Source organism: Quercus suber, unplaced genomic scaffold (genome assembly GCF_002906115.3).
Source record: "Quercus suber isolate HL8 unplaced genomic scaffold, Cork oak 2.0 scaffold_468, whole genome shotgun sequence".
Taxonomy (NCBI): domain Eukaryota; kingdom Viridiplantae; phylum Streptophyta; class Magnoliopsida; order Fagales; family Fagaceae; genus Quercus; species Quercus suber.
The window spans coordinates 141,598-165,965 of NW_027069919.1; the positions used below are offsets into that span (position 1 = coordinate 141,598).

Below are 24,368 nucleotides of genomic sequence, written 5' to 3' on the forward strand. Positions count from 1 at the left end.
ATATTGAACATTTAATTTAAAAAAACATTTAATGTGTTAAGACATTTAATAATTAAGTGTATTTAATGTTGGATATTTATCAAAATAATTTTTTTTTATTGATATATGGAAATAAATTTTGAATATAAATATTGAAAATTTAATTTAGAAATACATTTACTATGCAAGTGTGTTTAATATTGGATAGTACAAAGCACATTTATTAAGACTTCTGTTAATGAATGCCAAAAAAAAAATTGAAGTGTTTGCTATAAGGGCAAGATTTGGTTCTTTAGCCTAAAAGGTTAAAGGAATTAGGCTCAAAGAGCCTAATACAATGAATTTATAGAGNCAATTTTTTCATTTAATTTAATATATATTTTTATAAACAGTTTTTAAAAACCTTATTTTTTATGTGGTATATCATACTTAATGATGCCAAAGATCAGCAATTAAACCCTTCATCCAAATGAATTGGAAGACCAAACACAACCTGTAGAATAGGATAAACTACTTTGATGATAACATGGAGTGATGTTTGTCAAGGACCCTCTAATGACTAAGTTAGAATTATGATGCAGAGAGTATGGGTGTGTTTTTTTAGTAAAAGTATTGTGTTTTTGTCAGTGTTTATGTAAGGATGTGCTCATAAATACTTATAAATTATAAAGTTATAAGTAACTATTTGTAAATACTAAATAAACAATAGATAAAAACAATAAATAAATAAAACTTATATGTCGACCAATTTGTCAAAGAAGTCCCACAACAATTTGTCTTCGGCTTATAGATTTATTATCCATAAACCTAAGACATAAAAAAAAAAAAAAGATTTATTTTTTTAGGTACGTACATATATATATATATATTTATATATTGTGGTGGGTAGAAGCCCAAATTTATGTCTTGGGCCTAGGGCCTTATTTGAAGACTGAGGTGTGTCCAAAGAAGAGTAAATGATTGAGAAGGATCCTAGGAGGGATAAATATAATGCACAAAATGATTAAAGAATATAGTTCGAAGAGTGTGTCTTCCTCAAATATGAAGCATATCGATCAAGCAAGCACCTGGGAGGTTTAAGTGACTTTCCTGGCAATTCCAATGATAAGGATGAACCTCAGGCATGTATAAAGATGATAAGAACAAAGAAATATCTAAAAGAAAAGCTGCTACCATCGCATTAAATGCACTGTAGCAACTTTTCTGGCCGCATTAATGTGGAGAAGACCCCTGAACAGTGCGGTCTCAACTACCACTACTCATAGAAAACCGACGAAGACACCTGACGGACATATACTTAAGTGAACGTTTAAATGATTAACAAATGTATGATCAAGATGTTTGAAAAGGAAAATATATAATGTAAAAAACCTCCCATAAGAGGGAGACCGAAAAATCAAGAGAGAAGGAGGGAAGAAAGGTTTACTGTAACTTTAAGAATTATATAAACAAAAGTTTGTCTCCTCGGACAACAATTTATTCAAGTTTTAAGTTGGCTCTTACACTTGTTTACCAATTGAATTTTAGTTAGACGTTGTTTAGTTCACTATCAGTCTAGCTTTTTCACACACTCTCTACAAATTCATTGTATTTGGCTTGTTGGGCTCATATCCTATACCCCTTGGGTTTGGGCTACAAATTTAGACCCTACATATATATATATATATATATATAATATATATATATGTTTGTTTTTATAAAACAAACAATTTTCATGACAGATATTTAATAACTAAAATAGGACAATTTAGTTATAAAAAAAAAAAAAACCGACAATTTAACTTTTCGTATTTATTAATGTAAGACAAATTATTTAGTGCAAATATTAAACAAGTATATTTATTGCAATAATTTTTTTTTGATTGATATATGGCAATAAATTATTATATAAATATTGAAAATTTAATTTAGAAATACATATAATGTGTTAAGACATTTAATATGCAAGTGCATTTAATTGTGGGGGATAAAAGCCCAGACATACTTATTGGGCTGTGGGCCCTGTCCTAAGGAATATTGTACGTCCGAAGAGTAATAGTGGGTTGGGGTAGAATTCATCTGAACGCAGCCAACCCAGAAGTAAAGGAAGAAGTCGAAGAGATCACCTTTTGTCCGAAGAGTTTACACTCCTCGAACGTAAATAGTCTTGACCCAGCCAAGAATAGAAAGTCCGAATGGACTCTCATGCAATCCCAATGACAAAGATAAGCTCTGGGCATATCTGGGGACGATTAGAACGAGAAAATATCTTAAGGAAAAGCTGCATCATCGCATTAAATGCACTACAGCTGCTTTTCTGCCGCATTAATGTGGAGAAGACCCCTGAACAGTGTAATCTCAGCTACTACCACTCACAGAGGGGTAAAGAGAGTACCTGATGGGACATGCACTCAAGTGGATGCTTAGATGAAGAACAAGTGGACGATGAAGATGATAGAAAAGGGTGCTATATAAGCAAGAGAGGTCTCTGATAATGGGAATCGGAGAAAAAGGGGGGAGAGAAGAATTAAACAATTTTACTGTAGTTCCAAGAATTGTAATCACCTTACATTCAATAACATACCTCTTCGGACAGACATTTGTAAAAGAAGATGAGCATGATCTTGTGTCACTGAATCCTTAAACACTATAATTAACCTCTGTTTGATTCGCACCCAGCCCAGCTCTTTCGCCCACTCTCTACAAATTCTTTGTCTTGGGTTCATTGGGCTCGTAACCTATCCTTCTTGGGCCTGGGCTGCCAAATCAGACCATACAATTGGCGCCGTCTGTGGGAAGAGTTTGTGCAGGGGTGAAAACAACAGTGGAGGATGACTAAACGAGGCCAACAACAGGCAGAGTCAAGGGCATCCCAGCATGCGGACCCTTTCCTTAATTTGGAGCAGAGACAGGATCGTGAGGGCAGTGCACACATGTGCACACTGGGCAAAGCCAGTCATGCGATGGGAGTTACATATCCCATGCACAGAAGAACCGGGATTTGTAGCTGGAGGTTAAAAAGTTAAAAAGAGAGCTGCGTCATACAAAACGGAAACGGGTTCCTTCATATTACGATGAGGAGTCCGACGACCAACAGGATCCCATTTACCAACAAAGATCGCGAACGCCAGTCAGGAGTCATTTTCCTACTAGGAGGAGCGTCGTCATGAGAAGCAACCTCCGAGCCCACCACGTGGAGATATAGGGAACGATGCTATGACCAAGACCTTGAACCAAATCTCTAGATCGCCCTTCACGCGCAGGATTGAGGAAGCGAGATTCCCCCGGCGTTTTAACCAACCTGCGTTCACCATCTACAATGGTAAAACGGACCCAGTAGAACATGTCAGTCATTTTAATCAGCAGATGGCAGTCTATTCTAGGAACAAAGCTTTGATGTGCAAGGTTTTCCCTCCACCTCGGGCCGGTTGCGATGAGGTGGTTTGACAGCATAAAGGAAGACTCCATCAGCTCCTTCAAAGAAACTTCGCGTTTTGTCACCTGCCGAAGAGTGTCCAGGCCCTTGTCCTCCCTGCTATCCTTGAGCATGCAAGAGGGTGAGACTCTGAAGGCGTATTTGGACAGGTACTGGGAGATGTTTAACGATATGGAGGGCAACTTTGATGTGATGGCTCTCGACACGTTCAACTCGGCCTCCCCACTGACCACGGCTTGAGGACATCTTTGTCTGGCAAGCCAATCATTAGCATGCGTCAGCTGATGGACTGCATGAAAAGTATAAAAGAGTTGAAGAAGATCAACAATAGGGGAAGGGCAAGGAAAAGGTTATCCCCCAAGAAAGAAGGGACTTCAGGTCGGAATCAAGGGGGACTCCAGCAGCATCCAGCGCCTTTTGCCAAGTTATGTTGCAATAGTCTCGACCAACTGTGGCAAATGCTCTGTAAGCTGGGTCCTGGTCTCATCTACCCTCAGCTGGTAAGCTGCCTTCTTTTTGGCCTCAACTGCCTCCTTTGCCAGACGAGCATTCTGCTCGGATACTCGGGCGCTCTCCTTGACCTTTTGAAGTTCGGCCTTGAGACCCTTCACCAGCTCCCTCTCGGTTGCTAGGTTGATTTCTGCCAGGTGCAACCTTTTACATTGGTCTTCGGCCTGAGCCTCAGCGTTCTTAAGTCCACGTCGAAGCTGTTCCTCTGGTTGGTCATATCCTTTAACTGCTCAGAGAGCAGAGAGTAATTCTCCTTAAGGCTACCTAGAGATCTTTCGGCCTCCGATTGGGATTGGGCTGCAACCTGGGCCTCGAGGTGGGCTTTCTTGTTCCACTCCTCGGCCACATATATCTGCTGGGTAACCTGCATGACAAGAGTTTTCAACGTAGAGTAAAGATAGGAGGTAAAGTAATAAAATAAAATAAAAAGGGTACCTGAACTAAGAGGATCAGTTCATTCACCATGGCAATATCCCTCTTGAGGGACTGGAAGAGCTCGTACTGGTTGAAGCGCCGATACGAGTCCCTGTCCTTTGGGAGAAAAAGAGGCTGCTCTAGAGCCTCAGCAACAAGGCCTGCCCTCCCCCCATCATAGTTTCATATATGTACGTACCTAAAAAAATAAATCTTTTTTTTTTTTATGTCTTAGGTTTATGGATAATAAATCTATAAGCCTAAGACAAATTGTTGTGGGACTTCTTTGACAAATTGGTCGACATATAAGTTTTATTTATTTATTGTTTTTATCTATTGTTTATTTAGTATTTACAAATAGTTACTTATAACTTTATAATTTATAAGTATTTATGAGCACATCCTTACATAAACACTGACAAAAACACAATACTTTTACTAAAAAAACACACCCATACTCTCTGCATCATAATTCTAACTTAGTCATTAGAGGGTCCTTGACAAACATCACTCCATGTTATCATCAAAGTAGTTTATCCTATTCTACAGGTTGTGTTTGGTCTTCCAATTCATTTGGATGAAGGGTTTAATTGCTGATCTTTGGCATCATTAAGTATGATATACCACATAAAAAATAAGGTTTTTAAAAACTGTTTATAAAAATATATATTAAATTAAATGAAAAAATTGATAAACAAAAATATTCGGACCACCAAATCATATATAATTACTTACAAGTGTGTTAGATTGAGTGAAAGAGTGTGCGTGAGAGTATAAAAGAAGTTTGAGAGGAAATAGAAGATGGGTTGATAATTGATACTTGATATTTTTCTCATTGGGTAAAGTGGGAAAGTGAAAAAAAAAAAAGATGAAGAGAGAGATGACATTCTGTATGAACTCCTCATTTTTAATCGAGAAAGTTTAGAGACACAAATATTGTTTAAAAAAAAAAAAAACTTTAACACTCAACTGATGTGTCAGACTATTAGTGATAGGTAAAAAAAAAGTAATATTAGGGGTGAGTCCAAATAATACGTTAAGAATCAATAATGTGGCGTTTGGTACGGGGTAATGTTTTAAGATTCTTAGAAATATTTAAAGATTCTCATGTTTTATTGCAAATCACGCTAGGAAATCAGATGCTAGGGAATCTAGATTCCCCCTTTAAACCCATTTCAGTATGAATGTGGATTCCCTTTTGAAACAAATGGGTATCGAGATTCCCAAACTTAAAGGAAATTGTATTTTTTATAAATTGACAGTTTTAACATTTTTTTTCCTTATCATTTAAGCAATTAAGATAAAATATAAAACAAATCATCAATATCTTTTCTCAACAAAATAACATAAACAGGATAAACAACCATGTTGATATATTCTTTAACAAAATTCTATTGGGGGAAAAAAAAAATTGAAGGGGACCCTCCATTAATGCCAAGTATTACTTTTACTATTGTGTATGTGTTGCTCAACAAATTAAATAGTTATTTTTGTATGGGTTATGCTAACGAGTGCCCTTAGGGCACTCATTAATAATCCATTTTAGGAAAGTTTTGATACCACTTTTATAGGAAATGAAAAAAGCTATCAAAATATTAATTACTTTTTTTTTTATTTCACATAAAAACTTTCTTTAAATGAATTATTAATGAGTGTCCTAAGGACACTTGTTAGCATTTCCCTTTTTGTATTGTACTTGTCATTTTGAATTGTTAGACTACAGTTTTAATGAATTTGTCATAATTAATAGTTGATATTTTGTTTTTCATTATTTATTTAGAGAATTTTTTTTTTATGGACTTGGTAGTGCACATTCAAATCTAAGGATAGAATGAGAAAAAATAAATAATTTATTTAAGAGTCTTGAGAATAAACCAAATATTATCATCTCATATTCTTAGGAATTTTAAGAGATTCTCAATAAAATCAAATACAGGAATAACTACATTCCTAAGCGTCCAGATTGCAAGGAATCACATTCCCAAAAATCTTGATGCCAGGAGTAGTGTGGATTCTTTCATACCAAATGCCACATAAAAGTCTGCTAACTTAATTATTTCTAAAAAAAATTGTGTTTGTAACATTGCTCTTCTTAATCTTTCACATGAATTTTTTTTATTATATAAGTGATTTCACAATCTTATTATTTAATATATTAAAGATAATTCAATTCAAGAATATAATAAAAAATTAATACAAGATATTTTGTTTTCTCAAGACTTTTTTTTATAGTTCGTACAAAGATTTATAACAAAAAATATTTATCTTTTTTTTTTCATCAAACCCTTTACATTTTTCATTCCTTTTACATTTCTATCATCTCTACCAAACAAATTTGCATCTGGCCAAACAGGTTTTATAAGGGGCTAGAGAGTCCATGAAAGCATGCAACTATTAGCTTTTATGTACGCTATCTCTTAAAATCCTGACTAAGTGTTACATAATGACGGATTAATGCCAACTTGCAATCCCATTGACAACTTTGGTGGATGGCTGAGGAGACTGGAGAGTTGCAAATCAATTTAAAATGATGAATGGAATGTATATAATTGAGAAAAAAAGCAATTGTACGTAACTCATTTTAAATAGATCACGATTTTCAATTCATTTTAAATAGATTATGATTTTCAATTCATACTGTCATTTGATTGAAAGGGTTTTCCGATTAGATATCATCATGTGAGAGAACAGAGAAATTCAAAAAGAAATTTCATACCAATTGAAAGTACATTAGGTTGGATTTTATTTGAAATCTTCTCTCTTTTATAGGCAGCCTTATTTACTCATATGGTGAATTTTGATTAACATTTTTCATTTACTAAGTTATTTGTTTATGTACTGTTTTTAAAACCTAACTTCTTTTTAAGTAAAACTTACTTTTGTCCATTTTCAGCAAAAAAATTATCTAAACGCATGGCGGCACACCTCATTCCATATTTCTTTTCCCAACAAAAGAAGAATTTTTTACTTCAACTTAATTCGAGTACCCTTATCACCATTGAGTAAGCTTAATAAGATGTAAGGAGGTTCTAGTGTTGGAGATAATAAAGGGGTGATGATTCATGTTAGTAAAAATATGATAGATACAGCAGTGCCTGAACAATAATTTTTGGAAATTTTTCAGGAACCAATCAAACTTCCATTAAAGATGATCATTGCTACATTGGACTGCTAATTGTAATCAACATTTGATAGATACTTTTAGCATACCATAGAGTCAATTTAAAATTGGTCCAAGGGAAAGGGGAAAAAATCCTTCTTTTATTTGTGTCATCCTCTGTTTAAGAATGAGAACCTCATCTTCTTTCCTACATTTTGTGGAGACAGAATGAGAATACAGAAAAAAAGGCTCCTACAACTGAGAGAACAAGGATCAGAATAACCAAGATGAACAACAAACGTGAAGCTGGAGTTTTTAGACTATCGCGCTTAAATTCTTGCCACCATACAAGCAAACCGGTTCTTCTGTATTGTTCCACTTGTTCCGAAAGCCCACTGTAATAAAAGTCCTGCACTATCTTATCACCACAGAGTTTCCTTAATAGTTCAGGAACCTCTTTCTCCTTGTTCTTTTCATGGATGAGAATTTCCTTTCTGCCTAGTAACTTCACATCTTTCTCAGATCTTACAAGGCTGCTCATTAGAAAGGCATAAGACGCAATGTGCTGCACGCCGTCACAGTAACACTGCTCAAGTGCAATGAGGTTGCAAAAAAGTGTCTCTGTACGTTTATGAAATGTTAGAGGTGGGATTTCAAGGACTCCATTAACAAACTTTACGTCTAATAAGCTTTTGGTAGCAGCCTTCTTGAACCTAATTCCTGCTTGTTGGAGATGTGTTGCACAGTTTAAGCCTTCGTTTGTTCCACTTTTTGATGGTACTCTTGTGTATGTTGGGAGGAAACAGTGGAAGATAAAGTCAAGTAAGTGATTCCCTTCTTGGTCAATCTTCTCCCACAGAGCTTTTTGATCTCCTGGTATCATTGATTTGAAGAAACGAAAGGCAAGCTCATGGAGGCACAGACTACATTGTGTAGGAATTGGTACAATTTGAAACAACCTTTGGAGAATGAAATAGGGAATCTGGTTTCCTATTAACATCATGTCACTCCTCAAGTCAAAGAACATCCCAGGTGTGCTAAATATGGGATCACTCCGGCGTCTTAGACTCTTGAAGGCATACTTAAAGAATAACTCTATGATGAAACAGCCATCAATTAACATAATTTCAATAAATTCATTACTTGTGAAACTAATCTCTTCTGAATAACATCTTCTTGCTCTGTGCTCCAACTTTCTAAGTGCTTTCACACATCCATCCAAGCTTGCCTCAAGGTTTGGTTTTCGATTGAGGAGTGCATGCACATAGCGCCACTTATTGTCTTCCATGACTTTTAGAGCGTCAGTCCCATGATGGAAAGGGCCAATGGAAACTTTACCAGGGATATATGCGTTGTCATTTCCCTTATGAAATTCACTGGAGCCCCTGAAGATGCAAGCAGAAGTAGATTTTGTTTCCATCTGTTTTTTAATAGGAGACACAAGAGAATCCTCTTGGATTATAATAGGAGGCACAAGAGAATCCTCTTGGATTTCAACAGAAACATGGTCTCTGGATTGTGAAATTTCCATCTTTTATTGGAGAGAAGTCTCAAAGGCGCTCAATTGGATCACACAAAAACGAAGTCAAAATAACCTGCAATTGCATCTCTCTAATAAGGTCATTATAATACTGAACTATGTCTTGTGCTTTATTCAAATTACCAGTATACCTCTGAACAGATAACTAATTTTATAATTTTTATTGTAACAATTTCATCACTTTTGATTCAGACCTACCAAAGATACTAAAATGGGAAACTTGATAACAAATAAAGGTTTTGACATAAGTTGTCATACTTGATAAAGTTATGTGACTAGTTCATACTCAATATCCTTTATTTTTCCTTCTTATTAAAAAAAGGAGCATTGGAGTATACAAAATTATTTTCATTACAAGTTTTGGGAAGGAAAAAAAAGGGATGAAATCATGAAATGACATCTGATCTTATATATAAAAAGAAAATCTATGGGAAAAACATTTTCACAACAACTTTGTTTTGAGTTGTGGTGGGTCTATGTGTAACCTTGTTTTATTTTGACTTATGATGAGCTGACACTTCAGCTTGTTGTGAATTTTTTTTTTGTTGAGATTTTCTTGTGGCAGTAGAAGAACTCGTATATGTAGGCTGCGTTTGTTTTGGGTGAAATTCATTTCCGGAAATGGTTTTCTATATTTTCGGGTGTTTGGTTGCGCCGGAAAAAGCAATTTTCCGGAAATCATTTTCAGTTGACTCACGGTCAAGGGTGAAAATGATTTACGGAATCATTTTCACTTCAAATGATTTCTGGAAAATGGAGAGAAAGAGAGAGCATGAAGACAGAGAGAGGGAAAGAGAGAAAGAGAGCACCAGCACCCCGAACCCAGCGAGCCCAGACACGCCGGAGACGTCACCGGCGAACCAGCAATGTGCTGCACGCCGTCACAGTAACACTGCTCAAGTGCAATGAGGTTGCAAAAAAGTGTCTCTGTACGTTTATGAAATGTTAGAGGTGGGATTTCAAGGACTCCATTAACAAACTTTACGTCTAATAAGCTTTTGGTAGCAGCCTTCTTGAACCTAATTCCTGCTTGTTGGAGATGTGTTGCACAGTTTAAGCCTTCGTTTGTTCCACTTTTTGATGGTACTCTTGTGTATGTTGGGAGGAAACAGTGGAAGATAAAGTCAAGTAAGTGATTCCCTTCTTGGTCAATCTTCTCCCACAGAGCTTTTTGATCTCCTGGTATCATTGATTTGAAGAAACGAAAGGCAAGCTCATGGAGGCACAGACTACATTGTGTAGGAATTGGTACAATTTGAAACAACCTTTGGAGAATGAAATAGGGAATCTGGTTTCCTATTAACATCATGTCACTCCTCAAGTCAAAGAACATCCCAGGTGTGCTAAATATGGGATCACTCCGGCGTCTTAGACTCTTGAAGGCATACTTAAAGAATAACTCTATGATGAAACAGCCATCAATTAACATAATTTCAATAAATTCATTACTTGTGAAACTAATCTCTTCTGAATAACATCTTCTTGCTCTGTGCTCCAACTTTCTAAGTGCTTTCACACATCCATCCAAGCTTGCCTCAAGGTTTGGTTTTCGATTGAGGAGTGCATGCACATAGCGCCACTTATTGTCTTCCATGACTTTTAGAGCGTCAGTCCCATGATGGAAAGGGCCAATGGAAACTTTACCAGGGATATATGCGTTGTCATTTCCCTTATGAAATTCACTGGAGCCCCTGAAGATGCAAGCAGAAGTAGATTTTGTTTCCATCTGTTTTTTAATAGGAGACACAAGAGAATCCTCTTGGATTATAATAGGAGGCACAAGAGAATCCTCTTGGATTTCAACAGAAACATGGTCTCTGGATTGTGAAATTTCCATCTTTTATTGGAGAGAAGTCTCAAAGGCGCTCAATTGGATCACACAAAAACGAAGTCAAAATAACCTGCAATTGCATCTCTCTAATAAGGTCATTATAATACTGAACTATGTCTTGTGCTTTATTCAAATTACCAGTATACCTCTGAACAGATAACTAATTTTATAATTTTTATTGTAACAATTTCATCACTTTTGATTCAGACCTACCAAAGATACTAAAATGGGAAACTTGATAACAAATAAAGGTTTTGACATAAGTTGTCATACTTGATAAAGTTATGTGACTAGTTCATACTCAATATCCTTTATTTTTCCTTCTTATTAAAAAAAGGAGCATTGGAGTATACAAAATTATTTTCATTACAAGTTTTGGGAAGGAAAAAAAAGGGATGAAATCATGAAATGACATCTGATCTTATATATAAAAAGAAAATCTATGGGAAAAACATTTTCACAACAACTTTGTTTTGAGTTGTGGTGGGTCTATGTGTAACCTTGTTTTATTTTGACTTATGATGAGCTGACACTTCAGCTTGTTGTGAATTTTTTTTTTGTTGAGATTTTCTTGTGGCAGTAGAAGAACTCGTATATGTAGGCTGCGTTTGTTTTGGGTGAAATTCATTTCCGGAAATGGTTTTCTATATTTTCGGGTGTTTGGTTGCGCCGGAAAAAGCAATTTTCCGGAAATCATTTTCAGTTGACTCACGGTCAAGGGTGAAAATGATTTACGGAATCATTTTCACTTCAAATGATTTCTGGAAAATGGAGAGAAAGAGAGAGCATGAAGACAGAGAGAGGGAAAGAGAGAAAGAGAGCACCAGCACCCCGAACCCAGCGAGCCCAGACACGCCGGAGACGTCACCGGCGAACCCCGAGCACCACGCCTTCGATCACCGAGCCGGCGAACCCCAAGCACCGCGCCGGCGATCGCCTTCGATCACCTCCGCTCGATCTCGCGATCTAGCCTTCGATATCGCGACTCGCCTTCGATCTCCCACCAGCGAACCCAGAAGCCGTCAATCGTCGTCGCACCGCGCCTCGCCGTCGATCGTCGATCGTCGTCGCCACGCCGCGCCGTCGATCGCTTCCTCTTCCTCGATCTCTCAGCTTCTTTTTTTTTCTTTTTTGATGAACTATTATTGTTGTTGTTGTTGTTGTTGTGGTGTTGTGGTTGCCATGAATATTGTTGTTGTTGTTGTTGTTGTTGTTGTTGTGGCCGAAATTTGCTGCCGGAATTTGTTGTAGGAAAATAGCATTTTCCTAATTGAACCAAACAATGAAAATATTTTCCACACCAATTTTCATAAAACAACCAAACACTTAAAAATATTTTCCTTTTCGAAAATAGCATTTCCGGAAAATATGTATTTTCGGAAAATATTTTACGGGAACCAAACGACCCAAATGATGTAATCTGTGCCTATTTAATTTGCTAACTACTAAAATACCTTAGCAAATTGAATTGTAGAGTTTAAAATTCAGTACTATACTCAGAACACGATACTTCTCCTTTTTTCATGGTCTCCTCATTTAAGTGAATCCCTCATTCATCATTGAAATCAATTTAAATTCCTTCTATTAGCTTTTATTATACTCTTAGCTATATCATAAAAGACTGTTTTTTATATAATCTTTTGTGGTAATTATCGTCATTTTTGTTGTAGTTGAATCAAAAGAAGATTAAGCTAGATCTGCATAATTAGTAGTTGTTACATCTTCATCATTATCACAAGTTTAAGATAGAGATTACCTCATCAGTAGCTGTTGCGTCTTCTTCCTTGCCAAACTTGATCATCTTGACAAACCTTTTATTTATCTGATTGTACCACATGTATTTATTTACTTTTGAATTCTATTTGATTGTAAGATTTTTATGCCTTTTGATATAAATTAACTAGCTGGTATGCTAGCCAAACCGCTTGCTTCTTTAGTGTTTTTTTTTTTTTTTTTAATCTTTTACTTTGCCTCCAACACTATCGTAATTGGTTGTCTCATTAAAGGCATTTTCTATCTCCATCGCTATATATATATATATATATATTTTTTGTAGGATCCAAGCAAGAAGAAGTTTAAAATGCTTGCTATGTTATTCTCTCAAATTTTTTACAGCATGAACAACTTGTGGTATTGAAGTAATTACAGAATATTTTATATCAATAGTTGTTTGACAACTTTAGAATATGAAAAGTTTTAGGTTAAGTGGGTAACAACTTTAATTTTGTTAATTTTTGCTTTCTAAATTACTAATAGTAATTTATCATGTTAAATTGGTAGTTTATTTGTATATTAATTAGCTACAATGTTGTAATGTTTTTTTTTTTTCCTTCTAATTTGTGAGGTTTAATTCAAATAATTTTGAATAAGTCCTCTAAAATCAAATTCAATACAAAAGAAATTTTGTTAGGGACTCTGTAAGGCTAAGGGGAGCTTGAAGATAATATAAGTTTTGGCCTTATATAATATACTTATGTTGTGAGCTTTAGTGGCTGCAAGTAGTATTGTAGTAACTTAGATATGAAACTCTAGATACAACACAAACAGCTAAGGATAATGACATTTACTAATATTTGTCTTTTAATTTAAATGGTATTTTTCATAACTACTTTGCTTGCATTCATTAGATTTCATTTTTAGTAATTTTCCCGTGCATCGCACGGGTTAGCGACTAGTTTATTATAATTTTTGTGGTCATATAATAATAATAACAATAAATAATATTAAATAATTTCAAAATTAACAAAACACATACATAAATTTAATTAAAGAGTCGAGGTGCTTACCACAATTGTGATACCGATTGAGATAGTGAGAATTATAGAGTGATACTTGCCAAAAAAAAAAAACACAATCAAATAATTATAAATAAACACAAAATAACAATAATACTGAAAAGTTTATGTGAATCAGTTTGACCCTTAAAAGAGTTCAAGATATTGTATTTATAATGTTATCAACAAGATTCTTGAGATTTGCTATACAAGGCAATATTCTGCAATGAGTGAAAATAAAGCATTCCTAGCATAAAAGCATAATCATTATATATATATATATATATATATATGTTATCAACTACAAAATAATCAAATTCATATTTGGTGACTATTACAATTTATTGTGGTAAATTTCAAATATAACTAAAAATGCTTGTAGTCCTAGCCATAAAAAATTCATTAATCTAAAATTTGAATAACAACAACAACCACAACAATAATCATAATTGTAATCATAGTCATACAAACAATATTAACTACAACAATACATAATATTTACAATGTATTAGCTTCTAATATTTACAAAGCATATATTTATACAATATTAATAAATCTGTTAATTTCTAGAGCTGTGAGTTAATAAGCAAAGCAAAAAAAACTCTTATTAACCCAAAACTTACAATCCTTAGTTGTGCACACTGAAACAAAGTAGAAGAGTAATATAGCACTGAGCAATCGGAGGTAAGTGAAGCAATATGAAAAATGTAACTTTCTGTGAGGAGAATCAATGTTTAGTTATGGTGCATGCTGCCGTTTATAACAAGGAGAAATGAAAAGACAAAAAAGAATCCATGACATATGTTAGGGACATATTTGATGTAATTTGCTAATCCTGTGACAAAACATACTTTACTTATAATTGGGTAGATCTAGAATGAGTTTAGTATTTCAAGAAACAAGTGTTCCAGTTTAGTATTGAAGCCAAGCAAGTCTGACCAAGAAACAAGTGAAGAAGTGCTGTTCTTTAAAGCTCAACAGATATCTCAACAGAATCCTTTCTATTGAGGTTTAATGTTGAAATTCAATAGAAGCTCGATAGAAGCTGTATCTGTCGAGAATTACGAAATTAGAAATTTCAGATCTGATTACACACATATCCTTGAGTATTTGTGCAAGGTTTCTATTCTCACAACCCTAGACATATATAAGGATTATTTTAAGGGTCATCACAAGGTTGTTGCACTTATTGTTACATGCATATTATGACCGGAGATAGAAATTGCCCTATTTCATCTTTCTCTCTATAGAAGCTACTGCGTCTTTATGCCAATGAGTTTTGTGACCAAGGAGCTTCCTGATCTTCATCATTGATAAACTGAAGAACTTTGCAGTCAATATCTTTCTCAAGTTGGTGTGTTAGTCATGTACTGGGATCCATGCATCATTGGTTAGTAACATACTGGGATTTATGCATCAAATAGAGAGATTGCCGCTACAATACAAGTCCAATCGAGTATTGGGGTAAGAGTTCAACGGTGGATTGGTATTAGATACTGGAATTCCTTTTATTTATAACCGCTTGTTTTGATAATAGTGGATTCTTGGGAGTGTGACTTTAATTTCACCCAGTGGGGTTTTGCCTCGATGGTTTTTCCCATTCGTAAACAAATCACCTGTGTCAAATTTATTTTCGTTGCATTTAACTTAGTTGGTAATTTGTTTATGCTATCACGTTGTTGCATGTTAAATTGACTTAATTAATTCACTTGGGTAATTAATTAATTAATTTCCCAAATTGGCCAATACATTCTTGGCCTATCAACATAAATCTTATGTGTGATATCAGCAGGTTAGGTTTTATTGAGAATGATTAAAGAATATATTCCAAGTACTTTGGAGAACAAGAATCAGGAAGAAAAGGTGAGGTGATTGACTCCTCCAATTTTTGGTGCCACACTTTTTTTTTTTTTTGGCATGCCAAAATTCTATTAAATATTTTCTCTCTCCTCTAATTTTTGGCAACTCCATTGCCACAATTTTTTTTTTTTTTTTTCCCTTCCATTTCGGCAACAACATTGCCACAAATCAATTGCCACAATTCTTTTTTTTTTCTCCTTCCATTTTGGCAATTCCATTGCCACAAATCAATTGCCACCATTCTTCTTCTTTTTTCTTTTTCCTCCAATCCATTGCCAAAATTACTATTAAATTCCTCCACAAGATTTCGGCAACTTGTTGCCACAATTCTTTTTTTTTTTTTTTTCCTCCCATTTTCAGCAACTTGGTTGCCACAATTTATGTTTTCTCTCTCCTCACTCCCCTACAATTTTAGCAACTTGGTTGCCATAATTGGTTTTTTCCCTTTCGGGCACTTCACCTAGCACTTCACTTGGGCAGGAATTTCGGGCAGCAAAAATTTTGGTAATCTCATTACCAAAATTCAAATTTTTTCTCCCTCCTCCCATCACATCATTTTTCTTTCCTCTCTCATACTTTTTGTTAGAATTTCGACAAATGTATTGCCGAAATTCACTCTCTTTTCTCATTTTCCAAATAACTTTAAACAGTATTCATATCATAAATAAACTCAATTTTTTGCAATATTCAACCAAAAGACTCATTTCTAATGGGTTTGTATTTTTGAGTTTGTGAGAGTAATTGAGTGTGGCTTGTGAGCTTTTGGTTAAATGTGGATGTACTCTATTCTATATTTATATTGGATTTTGATTAATGTTGCTTGTGGATGGAGATATGATGGTAGAAAAAATTTGAAGCCCCCCCCCCCCCCCCCCCCCTCTTTCTAAACAGAAAACAAAAATGCATTTACAAGACCAAAAAAAAAAAAAAAAAAAGACTTGTTAAAAAAGGATCGTATTAAATATTGTTGTGTCAAGTGCATGTTTTTTAATTTATTGTTCGGCAAAAATTCGATTCCGTCATTGCCAAATTGCAACAAACTGGTATTAAAATTTATGCTTCCATATTATTCTTCTTTTTCCAAAATTATTTCTTTAGCTAAAATAAAATGTTGGTTTCTAAAATTTACACATTCAGCACTTTAATCCTTGATGTTTCAAATAAGCAATGTTAAAGTTTAAATAACGAGATCTATTGTCATTCAATATAATTCCGTTGATTTTCATGTATATATAACTAATGGATCAATATGTTAGAACTTAATTCCCTTTCTCTTGTGTGTGTTCCTCATAATTAAATTAAAAAAAAATTAAAAAAAAACCACTAATGGATCAATAAGACTGACCTATTTTTAATGATGTAGTAATGTAGTTTTTTTTTTTTTTTACTTCTAAAATAAATAAATTAAAATTATAAAAAAAAAAAAAAAAAAAAAAAAAAAAAAAAAACCCTAAACCGAATTTGGGCCCAGATTTCACATTCCCCAAATGAGCCCTAAGCAACTACAGTTTGAAATCTCAAATAACACCAATGAAGAAGTTTTGTGATGTCCACAGATTGCGGCTGAGATACAGACCTGGTCAGCCCTACAAGAAGATATAATCAAGCCAATTGGAAACAACCTGGTTTGCCTATGAGAGCATGGTAACTTCAGGGAAGAAGATCTCTCTTCAATGATCTAGAACTTGAGCTCTTGGAACTGCCATCTAATTGTTGGAACAATAAGTTATTCGATGAACTGCTTGTTTATCAGTCAAGCAAAAGAGTTACAGATAGATGATCTTGACTTGTCCTTTGCAAGAATGAATACCGACGGTGTACTGTTATTGAAGCTTATGCTAGGCATTACGTATTTACTTCTTATGCTCCTTAAAGATGCCACAGATGAGTACTCAATAGTTGCAAATTCTTTCATGGATTTGCAACTATTGTATGATCGTTCATGGCAGTATATACAAGATGTCTCTGCTAGAAAAAAATTTTGCCAAGTTTATATCACTTGTTAAGTTTCTGATGCAGCCTGAGGCAATGAATATATTTAACCCTTGCATGAACGCTCTGCTAGAGATTTTAGACCCCAGTTGCTTAGGGCTCAAATTGAGGGATGTCAAATTCTAGCTCAACTTTGGGTTTGGGTTCAATAAAGCCATCATGTATTACAGATAGACCACTTCATTAAAAATTGGCCTTGTATCAACTAAAATTGCTAATTTAAGCCTATAAACTTTAGGGCTAACAATATATTTTGGCCTATTTCTTTTAAAAAAATAAGCACGTCCAAGACTAGTTCATGAAAACAGGAGATGGGGAATTCAGATTAGCATCATTGTGGTTTTTGTATCTTTGTTCTCAAAATTGAACAAAATCCAAACATTGAATCAGCTATCAAAGTAGTCACAGCTGACCCGACACTGAATCAGCTATTATACTAGTAGTAAAAACACAGAGTAGGTCTTGGCAATCTTGAAGCTAGGATTTATTGTTTCTAGTTCCTCAGGTTACATACAAAGTCAGTTTTTGAAGCATATATCAACCTTACTGTGAAAATAAAAACAAACGCTTCGTTTGAAACTAAGAAAACAAGGATGTTTTCCCCGTGGAATTTGCTACCCTGGCCACAAAGCATTACCATCAAGATGAAGTTCTCCATTGCAGCTCAATTTGAATCCGTCCGTTCTTTGAGTCAATGAGATTGTACTTCTCATTAATTCTTTTGTTGCTAACAACATCAGATAGATAAATATCCACGTAACCCAGAGTTTCCTGATGGGAAAGGAAAGAACACAAATATAAGGAAAAAAAAAAAAACTGAACTAAAAAAATTGCGATTATGAGTGAACTTTTTCTTCACTAATCATTCTTGCACTTGTTATAATCAAAATCGCTAACATTATAATTTTCTAAAAATAGCTCATATTTGCATGGCAAGGAAAATGCAAAAACTTATTTTGTTGCTATAAACAACATTATTTCAATTTATGTATTGTACCCCCAAGAAAGCAGACTTTACTTGCCATCTAAAAACTGGTACTGAGATGATGTATAATGGATACAATGTGTACCTTGGGATGCAGGATGCCCATCCTCGAGGAGGCACTAACTACTTCCAAATGAAGCCTGTCATTGGTGGGTGGTTCCTCCAACATAAACTGGAACTCCTCTTCCCATCTAGGATCTCTATTTTTCTTCACATGCTGTGTCAATAAAGTGCAGTTGTCAATAGCTATTGGGAGGTACTAGAAAAAAAAAAAAAGACCAAACACATGAAAATGCTAGGAAAGGACTTGGGTAAGGACTAAATATAAAAACAAAGGCATCTAGGCATTTTCAGACTTGGCTGGAGGCAACCCATAGCAAATGAACAGGATGCCATATCTTAAAAAGAGATAACCTCATTGCTTTGAACAGGTTACCAGACAATGAGAGCTCCTGCTACCTAATTAACATTCCATAGAAATCTTTTATGAAGACCGATTTCACAGTCTGATCTTCCCAGATGACATTATAGTGGACTGATATCCACATAAAAAAATTTAAATCATCCACTGAACAGCATCAACAGATGTTTTTTCAAATAAAAGTATTCACAAAAATTATTCAGTTTTTTTTTTTTTTTGTGGGGGTTGGGGAGGTACGTGTAGGGTTGAGTTTGAGATAGAGCTGCTTCAAATAGATGGCGATCTATCTATACAAAAACAACCTATGCTTTCTTTTTGGTACTATGCTCAGACAAGCTCAAAAAGTAAGAACGTACCACCCCACCTATGTCCAAAACAATAAAAACAAAAAGAATAGTAATAATCAAACTACTAACAACAACAATATACCTTGTTTTTTTCTCCTCCCCCCTGAAAAGTAACCGGACATATGGGTTCGTATGGTGCTTTCCTTCCACATCCTGAGCTTCATGAATGATAACCACAAGCAAACCGCCACCAGCAGGTGTTCCTTCAGGAGCCTTTTGCAGCTCATTTGAATCTTGAACATCAATTGGCATTTCATCCTCCTTAAAAGGTTTATACAACACTTCCACAACAATCTGCCCACGAGACTTTTCATTTTGAACATCATTTGGGTCCATGTTTTTTAGAAGATCAAGAGTCATAACCTTAGGCTCCTCCGGTGTAAGCTCTTTCAATGGAATGACATTCATACCCATCTTGTCATGCTTTCCCATCTATGTAGAAAGAAGCACAATTTGAACACATTGAAAAATATAAGAAATACAACTAACGGTCATGAGTTGGGTAACATGGAGACCTGTATAAGTCAACCAAGGGCTGGTTTCCTAGTTTTATTATGCTGATGGTGGAAAGTGAAAACCAGAAGTTGTCAACAAAGATGGGCCTAGAGAATAATGAATGCACAATTTTCTGCATATCCAAGTAGGGAGTTTCTACAGGTGAGGGTGACCTTGAATTCCGGGATTTGACCAAACACAAACCCAAAGAAAAATACCTGCTCCCAATCATAAACTATTAGCTCTAAGGCTTGAGATTCTGGGTCCTTAACAGCCACATTAAATTCCTCATTCCATTCAGGGTTCAAGTGGTTATGTTTGACAGTTGTTTTCTTTGAAGGAAGCTTGTCCTCAGTGAGCTTGAATTTCACATAAGGATCTGATGACCCCAGTAGATCTTTCCTTTTAAGCTTCATGGCCCTTAGGATCTTCACGTGGAGAATCCCGACAGGTCTTATCATGGCTCTGCCAAAATTAAGTAACATTAGCATGTCCTAACAAAACGCTTGACATTATTACTCGAACAACAGACTTAGTTCAAGGCATGGCACTATTACTTAAAGATAGGTAGAATAGAATAACAGACTTACTTTGTTGGATCCAATATTGGTACTTCTAGGGCTTTGGCCATAGATACATTTTTGCAACTTGATCTTTAATAAGCTCCTGGAAGTAAAAGGTATATTCAGGAATGAAACAGGATAATACCAAAATATAACTAAGTATAGTGGAGCACACACAATTAGATGTTCCTTGAAAATTCAGTCATTTCAATCTGCTCTTAATTAGTGTTACCTGGACAAACCTATAAAGGCCAGGAATGGCCATAGCATCAGCTCCAAGCAGTTTTAGTCCAAAGTCAACATGTGGCTAAAGAAATCAGAAAAATTACCAAAGTTAGTACATATATATATAATAATATAATAAGATAATAAAATTAAATTAAAAATAAAAAAGAGTAAAAGGAAAGGGAGACAGACAGAGTGTATTATAGCTATTTTAATGGTTGGTTGGATTGAGGGAGAGCAGAGTTGGTCCGAAATTAGCCTAATTTCCAACCAATTCCCCTCTACTCTCCCTACTTCCCCCTCAATCTGAACTAGGTCTAACTGCATATTGACTGGGGATTCTGCCCCAAATAAAGAATAAAGAAAATTTGAGTTTTTGAATCAAAGAAAGGAGATATAAAAATTTTCTAAGCCAGAAATCTTCTCATGAGGATTTGAACATAATCAGCACTGAAGTGTAGGCACCAGCCAAAGTGAAGCATATGTAGCAACAAAGACAATTTTTCTGCAACTATCATTGAGATATTAAAAAATTACCACACCTTCTCCATGAGAGACACATATATTTTGGCAAAACACGGAAAGGTTGGACCAAAGGCTTCAGGGTGATACGGGGACAAGCAAACACTTGCAGATCAACAACCTAAACATTCTCAAGAAATCAGAAATCTATTAGGAAACATGATTTCAGAAACAATAATAGTTTTTGAACTGTGGCAGGAATCCAAATAATAGTTTCTTTCTCTGCACCAACAGTTGTTCAACCAAATACCTGAACTGTGGCTTTCAACCCAAATGCCTTAACTGCAATAGTGATGTTAGGATTCCCTGCCCACTTGACCACTGGTTCAATTATCAATTCCTTATCCTCAGTGGTATAAACTTTCATTCCTGGCATATAACAGAACCAAGGATGAGAATTCTATCTATAAGCACGTATAATAAGAAGGGGGGTGGGCGGGAGAATATTCACTACAACAAAGACAAGAATAATGATACTAATAACTGTACACGGTACAACCCAGACATAGGTTTGTTTAAAGTATTAGACCTATAGGGGTGGGAGGTAAAGTAACAAAACTCAGAAGTCCAATTAAGAAACATAACTATACATGAAACTGAGTGGTTTACATGAGAACCTATTATACAGTAGTTCAATAATTTCACATTTCATCTTCCAAAACCCCTCCCCCCATTCCCCAACCCAGTATGATTTTCATATCGTACCTAACTTGATAAAAATATAAAATTAAGTGTCTGAAAACATACTATAGAATCAAGGAAATGATAGTTCTCAAATTATATTACATATATTGTACAAAATCTGAGTCATTTGTGCATGCGCGTGTATAGAGAGAGAGAGAGAGAGCAGTTCAACCTGAAAAGATCGGTGGTAGGGAGCCCAAGGTCAGTGTCTCAAATTCAACAGAGTCAATTTTGTATTTTGGAATTTGCTCAGCAATAATAGGCTTTGCTATACTTCTCGCAGTCTTGCATATTGCCTAGAAATGTTGAGTCATCAACAGTCAATGCAAAAGGAAAAATTAGCCAAAATAATATATCAAAAGAGGAATAAATTTAAATCATTAGAGGTATGCATACCTTGTCCAGAAAAGGCCACATCTTTTCGATAAATCTGTTAAGCCAATCAACCTTCACCCACAAGAAAAGGTAATTCAAAGCTGCATATTGCACTTAGCCAGCCAAAATAAAGAACTGAATGAAAAGGGCGTACTAAAGAATAACATACACGATCATAGTCTGGATTTTTAACCCACAGGGAATCTCTGGAAGCAAACTCTGCAAGCCTTTTGTGTCTCGCTCAACCAAAGGACGAATCACAAGATCCTGAACGTGCACAACAAATGAAAATTTTCCATCAACTTAAGTAGGTTTAACAGGCTAAGAAATCAAATTCTTCTTGCTTTTTCTTTCTGACTATCGTGTTTAGTGAGTAATATTTCCATTGTGTGAAAAAGAGAGTACAAAATTATTTATACTAAAATTTGTCATAGCAACTAAAATTACAAAGCTAGATCCTCATTAAGATGAACTGAATTTGATACATTATATACCGTGAGAGAATCTAAGGATGTTCAATTTGAATTATACAGTACTCCAAACTACTGTAAAACACAACACGTTGAATTTTGAAATGTAACATGAATATGCATGCACTGCACAGTCTTCCCGACCAGATTAAGATTATTCAGTTCCTGAATAGTCAATAGGTACTAATTTGTAAAGCAAGCACACCACTATCTTATAAAAGTAGCCACAGCAATTTCTTGTTTTTTCAAAAAAACTATTGACAAGGTACAAAAGCATCCTTAAGCAAGCACACCACTATCTTACAAAAGTAGCCGCAGCATATTCTTGTTTTTTCAAAAAAATAATTATCCTATCATTGTTGGAAAAAGAAATGCCAAATGAGCTAGAGCTCATTGGCACCACCGCATATTCTTCTTGTTTATGACTTATTTACTCAAATTTTTTTGGTAAATGAAACTATCATGGACCAAAACTATACAAACTTTTCTCAACCAAATCCGCAAAACATTCATTGTAATTCAAACATGGAAATATACAGAGAAGACAATTCAGACAAACAGAACCAAAAATAACCAATGGAAAGCCAAAATTTGAAATCAAAATCAAATTACAAGATATAACAAGAGAGAGAGAGAGAGGGACTGACCTTGACATCAGAGGGCTGGAAGTAGATGAACATGTAGTAACCAATCACAACCCCAATTGAAGTTCCCACTCCAAAACCCCAAACACCCAATATGGTACTCAAAATACCCATCTCAATCCCACTCTCACACCACCCCAAATCTGACCAATTCACTCTTTCCCAAACTTGAACAAGATACAACAAAAAAAACCCCAAAAAAAAAAAAAAGAGTAAAAAGAGACTCTGCTCTATTTACTTAGCTATATGTATATCACAACACTAGAAACAAAACCCAGATGGCATTAAAAAGAAAACTGAAGAATGACTAAAAGTATCTTTCTTATGCTTTGCTCAAATCACATTGTGGAGTTGGGTGCAAAAAGAGAAGAAAAAAGAAAAAACATGTGAGTCGTTGGAAAAAAATTTAAGTGTATCTAGTAAAATCTTATCAGAAACTGCAATAATAATTATAATGGAGAGAGAGCATTTATTCTTGTGGCCAATCTTGATTCTTTAGCGTTCAACGACCGTTGGATTCACTCACAACACAACGACTATGAAAAGGAAATTTTTGCAGCAAAGCAAAGCATAACGTGATGGTCGCGTTCTGTCGGTAACGTTTTTAAGTGGCTGAACCGTGGCCCGTGCGTGTGTGACTCGTCAATGAAAGTCCAGTCTCATTTATTTTACAGTGCCCACTCCAGCTAGGCTATGCCGTTAAAGACTAGGATATAATGTTTTTTTTTTAATAATAAATTAAATAGAATTTTTTTAGAAAAATTTGATTGAAAGAATGGTAAATAATAAATGTTATTGACAGCATTTTATATTTTTCATAAAAGTCGTGTCAAAATTTTTTATTACAGTTTATTAATAATTGTTCTAAAGACATCTGTTAATATGACTCTAAATTAAAAAACAGAAGTTATTTTTTTTAACATATTGTCTTCACTCCATTTATAATGATAATTTTTTTTTTGTTATTTCAAGATATTAATAAGTTTTTTTTTTCTTTCATAAAAAAATCAATTTTATTTTTCTTTTATGCTTCATACTATTTTTTTGGTTGACATTTTGTTTTTTTTTTTTTTTTTTTAGAGTTTCAACTTATGGTGTCCGTTTTATCATCATACCAAGACACCAATCAGTTTTTGGTGTAGACGAAAATTGAACCCCAAATCTTTTATACAACCATTAGAGACTTTACCAGTAATCAATTAAACTAACTAGAACCCACAAT

At 34.8% G+C, this 24,368-nt stretch overlaps 3 protein-coding genes across 3 annotated transcripts; all 3 read right to left on the minus strand.

Annotated features, from left to right (window-relative positions):
• Positions 1-7,460: 7,460 nt before the first annotated feature.
• Positions 7,461-8,998, minus strand: LOC111989004 (UPF0481 protein At3g47200). The gene has a single exon (XM_024020803.2). The coding sequence runs from the start codon at positions 8,947-8,949 to the stop codon at positions 7,627-7,629; it is 1,323 nt and encodes a 440-aa protein (XP_023876571.2). The 5' UTR covers positions 8,950-8,998; the 3' UTR covers positions 7,461-7,626.
• LOC136062928 (UPF0481 protein At3g47200-like) lies at positions 8,969-10,844 on the minus strand. The gene is made up of 2 exons (XM_065762662.1): positions 9,768-10,844; positions 8,969-9,089 (listed from the first exon to the last, which is right to left on the minus strand). Exons 1-2 carry the CDS (start codon positions 10,793-10,795, stop codon positions 8,969-8,971), a joined length of 1,149 nt encoding a protein of 382 aa, XP_065618734.1. The 5' UTR covers positions 10,796-10,844.
• Positions 10,845-17,875: 7,031 nt separating this feature from the next.
• Positions 17,876-23,785, minus strand: LOC112013237 (synaptotagmin-2). The gene is given in 15 exon segments (XM_065762668.1): positions 17,876-18,186; positions 18,486-18,617; positions 19,244-19,600; positions 19,882-20,128; positions 20,254-20,284; positions 20,287-20,329; positions 20,459-20,533; positions 20,994-21,043; positions 21,046-21,094; positions 21,224-21,342; positions 21,830-21,953; positions 22,054-22,104; positions 22,202-22,230; positions 22,233-22,299; positions 23,150-23,785. Coding segments are annotated over 15 exon segments (1,617 nt in total). The 5' UTR covers positions 23,261-23,785; the 3' UTR covers positions 17,876-18,054.
• Positions 23,786-24,368: the final 583 nt, after the last annotated feature.